The following is a 10,156-nucleotide window of genomic DNA, read 5'->3' on the forward strand; positions in this document are numbered from 1 at the left end:
TCTGCCACACCAAAATGAATCATCACACATACTACAAACTAAAATAAAAACATTTGTAAAAATCCTGTAAAAAATTACATAATTGCAGCCATGTAACATGGACCTTTGTGGAAAGAATTTAGGAACATTTTTAGCTGGTGTTATCTGAACAATTACTTGTAAAACGTGATGTATTTAACTTATTTCAACATGTTTCCTTTGACAGTGAAGTCAGGTAGCCTTCTTTCATCCATTGGAAGGTGTTTTGACATGCTAATCAAACAAACACCAAGTTGCCTCTTTGTTAGGTACAACTGCTTGTCACGACTTACAGGTTCCCGCTGTATTGGAGCACTCTGTGTACAGTATGTACTGAGTTGATTAACTGATGGTAACTTGACTCGTTCTCGGCATTGTTCTGCTGTGCTTCCAGTGGCCTTTTTCACAGATGACCTCAAGTGTGGGTCATACTTGGATAGTTTGCACATGTATGTGATGCAGTACTCTTTTCATAAATTAACACCTTTCCTTTCTCAAGCATTTCCAAAAAACTGTCCTGTTACACCTAAATATCAACAATGTGGAGTTTGATACAATGGTGGTTATTTTTGATACTGTGGTACTTTGTTGCAGTTATAATTCCAATATACGTAAATGCAGATCTGAGATAAATATGACGTTAATGAAAAAGAGAAAAACATTTCAGTAAATTGCAGCAAAGGTGGATGGAACCATTTGGCGCAGGTAGCGAGTTTTTTTGTGATCGGTTTGTGCTTCTGAAAAGGGAGGCAAGTCCAGTGAGGCGTTTCTGCGTGTGTGTGCACGTGTGTTATGGGCAGTGGGAGCTGCAGCCTGGCGCGTGACAAAACACTCCACAGGAGCGCATGATTGGACCTGTGTGTGAAACAGAACCGAGCCACAAATGTGTCTTAGCTTAGTCAGACATGTCTTCCTTTAGGGTAAGTAAATATGATTTCTAAACGGAGTGGACAAGAAATATGTAGTTATATGTTGTGCTTTAGGTCTATTAACTACTTTTGGTAATTGCTAGTTTCATTAGTTCGTCGGCATCTTTTCCGTTAGCCGGATTAGTGCAGTCGCCGACTTCTAAAATGGTTTAAAACCTGTGAATGTTTAGCTACTCTATTAGATAAAACCCTGAGCATATTTAAACATAATTGAATTTCACTTTTGTGGAAATTGTTCTGTAATCCTCAGGTGAATGTTTATTCAGTGAACACTGCCAAAATAAAGGTAACTTTTCACTGTCCACCGCTGTTCACTGTTTTTGACCAGAGTGAAGCTCTGCAGTCCCTTGACAGACACCCTTGGAGTGATGAACAGGTCTCCTACACACTTGACACCCCGATGGACAATCCACTAATAGAAGCAAGTGCCAAACCTACCCAAGGCACAAGTTCGTATGGCCTTACAGGTAACAGAGTGGATGGAATATAATGGTTTATTTTATTACCAGTTGCTCAGGTGTGTGTGTGTGTGTGTGTGTGTGTGTGTGTGTGTGTGTGTGTGTGTGTGTGTGTGTGTGTGTGTGTGTGCATGCGCACGCCATGTAAGTCACCTTCCTTGACTCACATATGAGCTTAATTGACATCCCCTTCCTAATCCATAGGGTTTAATATGATGTTGGTTCACCCTTAGAACTGCTTCAACTCTTTTGGGAAGGCTGTCCGCAAGGTTTAGGAGTGTGTTTATGGGGATGTTTGACCATTCTTCCAGAAGTGCATTTGTGAGGTCACATACTAATGTTGGACGAGAAGGCCTGGCTCTCAGTCTCTGTTCTAATTCATCCCAAAGGTGTTATATCGGGTTGAGGTCAGGACTCTGTGCAGGCCAGTCAAGTTCATCCACACCAGACTCTGACATCCATGTCTTTATGAACCTTGTTGCACAGTCATGTTGGAAGAGGAAGGGACCAGCTCCAAACTGTTGGAAAATTGGAATCATGGAATTGTCCAAAATGTATTGGTATGCATAAGCATTCAGATTTCCTTTCACTAAAACTAAAGGGCCAAGCCCTCTTGAAAAACAACCTCACACCATAATCCCCCCTCCACTAAACTTTACTCTTGGCACAATGCAGTCAGACAAGTACAATTCTTCTGGCAACCACCAAACCCAGGCTCGTCCATCAGATTGCCATATGGAGAAGCGCAATTTGTCACTCCAGAGAGCGCGTCTCCACTGTTCTAGAGTCAGTGGTGACGTGCTTTACACCACTGCATCTGACGCTTTGCATTGCACTTGGTGATGTATGGCTTGGATGCAGCTGCTTGACCATTCCATGAAGTTCTTTGTGCACTGTTCTTGAGCCAATCTGAAGGCCACATGAAGCTTGGATGTCTGTCGTGATTGATTCCGCAGAAAGTTGGCGACCTCTTCACACTATGCGCTTCAGCATCTGCTGACCCCACTACATCAGTTTACGTGGCCTACCACTTCATGGCTGAGTTGCTGTCATTCCCAAACACTTACGTTTTCTTATAATACAGTTGACTGTGGAATATTTAGGAGCGAGGACATTTCACCACTCACTGTATTTGTTGGATTCACTGAGCTCCCGAGAGCGACCCATTCTTTCACAAATGTTTATAAAAAAAACATCTTATACACCTGTGGTCATGGAATTGACTGGAACACCTGATTCCGATAATTTGAATGGATGAGCGAATACTTTTGGCAATATAATGTGTGTGTGTGTGTGTATATATATAAAGAGAGAGAGAGAGACAGAGAGAGAGAGAGACAGAGACAGAGAGCAATCATTTTGCTTGCACCGCTGATAAAAGATTTCTGTCCAAAACATCCTGTTTCTCTGGAAACTTTGTGTAGTAGAATTTTTAATATCTCTACATATGTTACCTAAGTACACTGCAGTTACTCACCTTTAATCTTAATATATATTATTTTCATTAATGCACCATAAGGCACTATAGTATTCCATTAAATCTCAAAAGCTGCACTTTATTCATCCTGGAGATGCTTTATGTTATATGACCCAGCTGCATGACCTTTATGCCATAACGAGCCCACCATGCACGCACCTCCGTCCCTCTGTCTGAGCTGCCTTGAAGTGTGTGTGCTTCCTCTGGGTGTTCCGGTGTCCGCGCATCCCACCCAGAGCTTCCACAAATGACTCCATCTGGCATCAGAATGGCCTTGTCAGCTGCTTCTCCTGTTTGAGGTTATTGCTGAATCATGCGGGTCCTGTGCGTGCTCCACTCTAGACACACGGGCCTGCCGGTGTGCACACACAGACAGATCCACTGCCCTTTATTGTGTTCAAGCAACAGTAGACACAGCAGGGATGATGTGTGTCTGCTGATAGCCTAGTCCTTCTGATGTAGGATGACAACTGTGTTTAGGCTTCTGGGCTGTAATGCCTGACAATGGAAACAGCCCCAATGAATTGACAGTGCTTCTTAGGCCTGTGTGTATGTGCCTATTGGGTTAAAAGAGGGTGTGTTTGGTCATTCACTATAAAGGAAAAACAACTTCGCTCAGACCATCTGAATCACTGTGTTTATAGGAGCTTGCTGGTGGGCCCTCCCTCTCTCTCACTCCCTACTGCTCTCCCTCTCTCTGTCTCTCATCTCTTCCTCTCTGTCTCTTTCTCCCTCTCTCCCTCCCAATGTCTCTCTCTCTCCCTCCCTCTCCCTCTCTCTCCCGCTCCCTACCGCTCTTCATCTCTCTCCCTCCCTCTCTGTCTCACTCATCCTCTCCCTCCCTCCCTCTCTCTCTCCCTCCCTCTCAGTCCTCCTTCTCTCTGTCACCTGGCCAGCCTCCAACCCTAAGCCTGACTCAGCACAAACAGGAAGGGTGCGAACGAACGGGAGAGCGCTGCTCCTCTGTTCTCAGATCAGTGTGCGGCGAGACTCGGCTGCCGACAGCGCGCAGCGGAGCTCGACATCCTGATCGCCTGCGCGCAGAGTTTGTGGAGGAGCTTAGAAGTGTTTGAGCAGCCGAGCGAGCGAGCGGGAGCCCGCGTGCGTGCGTGTGCAAGCGTGGACATTTCACGTGCTGGTGCAGGGGATGGATGTGGCAGTGAGAAGCTCACTGTTCCAGCCACATGTTTAACGTGTCCGTGATGCACAGGGAGGCTCATGGAAGCCTCGACGGCCAGCGTGGCAGGTTGGTCTCTGACTTCTGCTCTTCCTTCGTTTGCTTCTGCCTGTGCAGTGCTGTGTGCGGGTGTGTAGAAGTTCACGTTTGCCAGCCTGGGTGAGTGCATTGTTTCAGGTGACGTCTCCGTTTTTCTCCCGTAGACCTGCTGGATGTAGGGCGTGCCGCTGTGGCTAGCAGGATGCCGTTCTCCAGCCGGGAGCAGGACTCTCCCCTCAGCCTGCCCGGCATTGCTGAACTCAGCCTGGGCCTGCAGTCTCTGGGCCTGGCCCGCTGGGACCAGCCCTGGAGCTGTCCTGAACCTGACCCCCCAGCCCAGCTCTGCTCTCCTGCAGCCAGTGAGTACCACGGCCTCCTCTGTATGGGGGTGAATGCTCATGTTATATCCACTTTAAATTATACTTCTTCACAGCAAAAATCTATTGATGAATTCATTCTAATGGTTCACTGTACTGTGGAGTGATTTGTGAATGAATTTGTGCTGTTGTGATGACAGATAGTTATGGAGTTTTGGGAAACTAAGGTGCATTTGTGTGTATGAGAGACAGAGACTGACTATACTGGTTTGATGACAGATTGTTCTGGAAGGTCTGAGCTCAGTCTTAATGCTGTCTCATATCTTTAATTCATGCATGACTAATCACTTTATCCATGAGCTCGTCCAAACACGCCACAGCTAGCTTTACTGTTGATCCACTAGCATTTGTCTGGGTCACCATAAAGCTCTCTGCCCTGTTTAAGCTAAAGCTTGTGTTTTGTTTGATGCTTGTGATGTGATGATGTCCAGGGAGTGTACACATGTGTAAATGTGAAGCCCCAGTGTGCTTCCCATTTGCTCTGCTCCAATTCTTCTAATAGACCAGATGACACAGACACTAGCACAGCACAGTACCCAAACCAGTTCAATTCTGCTGTCTCATTCAGGGCTAGTGTCACTTCAGGACAGTTCTTGCTGTCTCCCTCCCTCTCTCTCCCTCTCTCTCTCTCTCTCTCTCTCTCTCTCTCTCTCTCAGAGAGATCTCTTTATTGTTCATCACACCATTTTCATGGTTGAATAATACACTTTGCTGAACATATGTAGATTCAACAGTAATTCCAAAAGTAGCTATATTATCCTTGCCTCTCATCTCTGTACATCACCGGTGTTGGGTTCCCCATTAACTCTAGTCAGGCTAATATAAACTCATGAATTTTTATAACAATTTAATATTTCTTTAACTTGTAACGTATGCTTTGCATTTCAGATCCATGTTGTGTGTCTGAGGCAGTGCTTGGGTTGTTGGCCAGCCCTTTAGCCAGTGCTCTGGATAGACCGCAGGGCTATCGTAGCCAAGGCTCTCTGGGTGGAGGGGACCTGCTGGAACACTTCCCCAGCCTGGCCCGCATGCATCCAGGGATAGAGCCTCGCTCTCTGCTGAACTCTGGATCCAGCAGCCCTGTGAACTCGGAGACCAGCGGCATCTCTTCTGGATCTGACCACCTGGTAAGCAGTCTCAAAACATATGACCATACACGAATATAACCATGGCTGTGTTCTTGGGCTCTCCTTCCCAAGGGCTGACTGCCATTTCGATAAGAAAAACAAGGTGGTATTACAAAGAACTCATATGTGTTCTTTAATATCCAGCATTGCTGACAAATGTTTTAGATCACTGATCTTCACTTCGTTGTGACAAATGCTTAGCTAGTTAGCTGATACTGCTCGCAAGGCAGTGTGCTGTCCTCAATTTCATGTACTAAACATCAGGCAGCATTTCATATACAGACAAGTCACAGAAGCAGTCACAGCCAACCAGACTGCATTAACGTTGGGACGTTTTTCAGACGTTTTTCCGTAAGCAGGCATCCTTACAGAACACAAGGAGTCTAGTGCTGGGTGACCTGGAGTGCTCAGACAGGAGGCATAGCACAAAAAAAAGCACGTGCTGAGCAGAACATTCACTCAGGGCACGCAGAGTGCAGCGTCCTCAAAAAGTACGACAGCAACGTTCGAACACGCTCGGCTGAGACGGGACTGACCCACCGCATCATCTCCCTCCATCAGTCTAGCTTGCGGGTTTCACCTCCGGTCAACTTCCTCCTGTCTGGCACTCCGACGGACGTGGCGAAGCCGGCCATGAGGTGCAGAGAAGCACCCGGATCTCCTCTTCCTCCCTGTCTCCCGCCAACGTCCGAGGGTTCGCTGGCCGAGTGCTGGACAAAACCGCCCACCTGGGCCGGCTGGGATGCCGTGGGGCCACCTGACCACTCCCATAGCATCGAGAAAAAGGCTCAGCTACACAGACAGGCTGCAGGTGCTGTTCTGTATTATGTGGTATAATGTTAGTCACAGACGCTGCATGTAGGTACTTTGCCGTTGTAATTTTACGATAATGTTTCTGCTGTTCGTTAGCTCCTGAGTTTGCTGTTCGTTAGCTCCTGAGTTCTGCTGTTCGTTAACTCCTGAGTTCTGCTGTTCGTTAACTCCTGAGTTCTGCTGTTCGTTAGCTCCTGAGTTCTGCTGTTCGTTAGCTCCTGTGCCTTGTTGACACTAGACCTAGGCATTCTTTGCTGTTCTTCACAGCGACAAATGAAGCCACATGTTCTTGGATTGGACAGCTGCCTCCTCGCAATTATAAAAACCCAATCTACTCCTGTAAGGTGTTCCTGGGAGGAGTCCCGTGGGACGTCACAGAGGGTGAATAAACACACATGTACACAAAAGTATTTATGTGATTATATAAACACATTTCATCAGAGATGTGAGATATGCCTTACATTAACTTAAATATAACAAATATATGTAATATTATGATTTACAGATAATTTATCATTTACAAACATTCACATGCATTATCTAAAACTAGCAAGACTGTGCCATCTTTCATCTATTTGATGACATCATCATCAACAACCTGGTATGTTGATCTCTGTATCTGCAGCTAGTCTTTTGAACACATTCAGTGTGTTTGGACCTCTCAAAGTAGAGTGGCCCGGTAAAGATGGCAAGCACCCCCGATGTCCTCCTCAAGGTAACCAGCCCTGTGGTGATGCCTGGGGCTTACCTCAGCATAATTCACAGTGATTCATTCACGAGAGAAAAAGAGCTAATTCTAGATCAGTAGTCTTCCTCACAGGTCAGTTTGACCCTAAGTGGGTGTAGGTCAGTGGGTGATGGGGAGATAGGTAAGAGATTTTAGACCTGATACTCAATCCTTGTTCACTGATGGCCTAGTTTCTAGTTTTTGCACCTTAGACTGATCAAGGCTCTACACGTTAGCCCATACTAATGTGAGCAGCGGCTGATTTTGCATGAAACATGTCGGTGGCGGGTCAGCATGCGCATTAAGACTGCACATACTCTGTAGGTTACGTATACCTAGTGTTTGATTTGGACAAGTCAGTGAAGGCTCTGCTGCAGGCCTGCAACCCACGTCACCCGCATCCCGGAGACTGTGTGGAGTACTACTTCAAGATGTCCAGCAAGAGGATACGCTGCAAGGACGTGAGTGTTGGCGCACACGTGTACACCGTGCCGTCCCCGAGAGGCGCGTGGTCCGAGTCGACGACCCTCTCATCCGGCTCTCTCTGCCTCCGGTGTGCCCACAGGTGCAGGTGATCCCATGGGTGATCACCGACAGCAACTTCGTGCGTTGTCCTTCGCTACGGCTCTTCCCCAGCAGGACGGTGTTTGTGGGGGCTCTGCACGGCATGCTGAACGCGGAAGCCCTGGCCACCATCATGGAGGAGCTGTTCGGAGGGGTGACCTACGCCGGGATCGACACGGACAAGCACAAATATCCCATAGGTCTGTCCGCCTTTAAGCCCCCGAACCACCCCAAGCCCCCGCGTCAGTGTTGTTCGGCTTACGTTCGACGTCTTTGCAGGGTCTGGACGCGTGACTTTCAGGAACCAGAAGAGCTACCTAAAAGCAGTGAGTGCTGCGTTTGTGGAGATCAAGACAGCCAAGTTCACCAAGAAGGTACGCGCGGATGCAGAGAGCAGTGCGCTCCATCTGAGCATCTCAGACAAACTACAAACTAAAACTTAACTCGGTTAAGTTAATCCGTTGCTTCATGGTTTTTGTTTTCACCTGTTTCAGGTTCAGATTGACCCATACCTTGATGACTCCATGTGCCAAGTGTGTACTCGTCAACCGGGCCCGTTCTTCTGCAGAGACCAGGTGAGACAGTGGTGTGCACAGCACTGTACTGACACGGTCATGCTCGTGTGTGTTGAATCCACAGCCAAGAAGGTGCTCGTCCCTGCACTGTTCTGCAGCATTACCACAATGTGGCAACAGTACACAAATGTACAAGACGAGGCTTTAATGCACTAGCAGGCCTAAAATGTTGTCATTGTTTCGAAGTGTTTACAGATGAAAATGCTTTTCATCAGCTCTGATCTGGGGTCTGTAACCCTTTGCACAGTGCGTGTGGTGCAGGTGGGCGGCCCGTGGTGGTGTAATTTCTGACTCTCTGCTGCCCCCTCAGGCATGTTTCAAGTATTACTGCCGCTACTGCTGGTACTGGCAGCACTCGATGGACGTGTTGAGCAGTCACCGGCCCCTCATGCGCAACCAGAAGAGCGTCCACTCGTGCTGAACGGACATCGGCCAACACATCTCTGCTGCTAACCCAGAGGTCCCGGGGCTGAGGCGCCACGCGTGGGTTCCCCAGGCCCAGGAACAGTAGCTGTGCCATCCCCTCTCCAGAGCTGATAGAGCCCCTGGGAGTCACTGTAGAAAGTTTGCGTATTGCACTGCTTATTCTCTTTTTCGCTGTTTACTTGTTCACTAAGGCACTATGCAGAGTGAGGGTCTGGGCGATGGTGACCCATTTGCACAGTTACCCAGACAACCGTCACCATGGAAATAACCCCTTATTTCTGCAGGTAGCAGACATTTTTATTTTTAGAGCTGTTTCACAATTTTTGTTTAGTTTTTTTTTTTTTTTTAAGGAATACCTTGCATCTAAATTCAACACACAGGTCAGGAGGGCTCTTATTTTGGCTGGTTTTGCTAGTATCTTATTTTTTGTGGAACTTCAACCGCCTTGTTTGTTGTAATGTTTGGAGTTAATTTATCTTGTGAGTGTTTTAGATGTTTTTAACCTGTTTTACCCATTTTACCTGTAGAATTAGCTTGAGACATAAGAATATAACCAGATCGGTGCTCTCTGGTGTTTTTTAGTTAGTATTTGCTACATAGTTTTAACTACCCGGGGTAAGTGTTTGTGGTTTTGACATGTTTCTTTTTTCTAACCATGCGGCGTAACCTGGTTGGTGCATGAGCTGGCTACTGCAGCAGCTCCCTTATCAAGCGTCTCATTGGTGGATGCCACTGCTGCTTAGCAATAGTCTTGCTATCAACGATCAGTTATACACGGTAACAACACTGGAACGAACTCTTGACCTCTGAGATTGTTGACTGTACATAGTTTTAATCAAACTGTTGCACTTTTTTTAATTTGCACTGGGGGGGACACTGGACGGTGTCTGTAAATTCCCCCCTTGTACTCTTGGACTTCTGTAGATTGGGGCAGGCAGACTCATCCAAAGCATGACCCTTTAATTTCCACGCCAGTACTGTGGTCTTTCTGTTGAATGTAGGACTAACTGTTAACCGGGTCTGTTTATTACACAGATCGAACGGAGCCTAAACTCCCTCTTTTTATTTCGACCTAAAGTTCTGTGCCAAAGACCCAACGTCATGTCTGTCCATCTGACACCCCCCTCCCCTACGAGCTTCCCATCAGGTTCGGTGTGCTGAACTTGTTGCCTGGCCCAGCTGCTTTTTAGAGTTTAAAATTCTCTACCTCATTGGTCTGCAAGTGTTGCCATGGTTACCTAAAGTGGAGGTTGTTCCAGTTGGGCACAATAAAGTTGTTGAAGCATTTACCAGTCTCTTCATTTTACTGGCTTTAAAAACATGTTTAGAGTCACACAAGTCTGGTGTCAGAAAAATAATATTGGTTTTTACATATTCCTTGGTCCAATTGTTATATACTGTACAAACATAAGATTGCCACATATGATTTTACTAGTAAAAATGTGTTGC

The 10,156-nt window shown here is 46.7% G+C and overlaps 1 protein-coding gene across 3 annotated transcripts; it reads left to right on the forward strand.

The window, feature by feature from the left end:
* Nucleotides 1-744: 744 nt before the first annotated feature.
* On the forward strand, nucleotides 745-9,994 carry cpeb1a (cytoplasmic polyadenylation element binding protein 1a). 3 transcript variants are annotated; one of them, XR_013131025.1, is made up of 12 exons: nucleotides 745-938; nucleotides 1,276-1,414; nucleotides 4,263-4,457; nucleotides 5,364-5,602; nucleotides 6,164-6,413; nucleotides 6,683-6,796; nucleotides 7,041-7,130; nucleotides 7,520-7,603; nucleotides 7,708-7,906; nucleotides 7,986-8,080; nucleotides 8,201-8,281; nucleotides 8,592-8,659. XR_013131025.1 is itself a non-coding variant. In XM_077006946.1 (12 exons), exons 1-12 carry the CDS (start codon nucleotides 924-926, stop codon nucleotides 8,700-8,702), a joined length of 1,665 nt encoding a protein of 554 aa, XP_076863061.1. In that variant the 5' UTR covers nucleotides 755-923; the 3' UTR covers nucleotides 8,703-9,994. The 3 variants fall into 3 exon arrangements, 2 of the variants coding, with proteins under 2 accessions (XP_076863061.1, XP_076863062.1); XM_077006946.1 differs by having other exon boundaries at nucleotides 755-938; nucleotides 7,467-7,603; nucleotides 8,592-9,994; XM_077006947.1 differs by lacking the exons at nucleotides 745-938; nucleotides 1,276-1,414 and adding an exon at nucleotides 3,671-4,128 and having other exon boundaries at nucleotides 7,467-7,603; nucleotides 8,592-9,994.
* Nucleotides 9,995-10,156: the final 162 nt, after the last annotated feature.

This window comes from Brachyhypopomus gauderio, chromosome 5 (assembly GCF_052324685.1).
Source record: "Brachyhypopomus gauderio isolate BG-103 chromosome 5, BGAUD_0.2, whole genome shotgun sequence".
Taxonomy (NCBI): domain Eukaryota; kingdom Metazoa; phylum Chordata; class Actinopteri; order Gymnotiformes; family Hypopomidae; genus Brachyhypopomus; species Brachyhypopomus gauderio.

Bases quoted from the DNA above. Each gene is read 5' to 3' on its own strand.
- cpeb1a (XM_077006946.1), top strand. The intron at 6,414-6,682 runs GTGCTGTTCTGT...TGTTCTTCACAG, and splicing joins GCTACACAGACAGGCTGCAG to CGACAAATGAAGCCACATGT. The intron at 7,131-7,466 runs GTAACCAGCCCT...CATACTCTGTAG, and splicing joins CCCCCGATGTCCTCCTCAAG to GTTACGTATACCTAGTGTTT.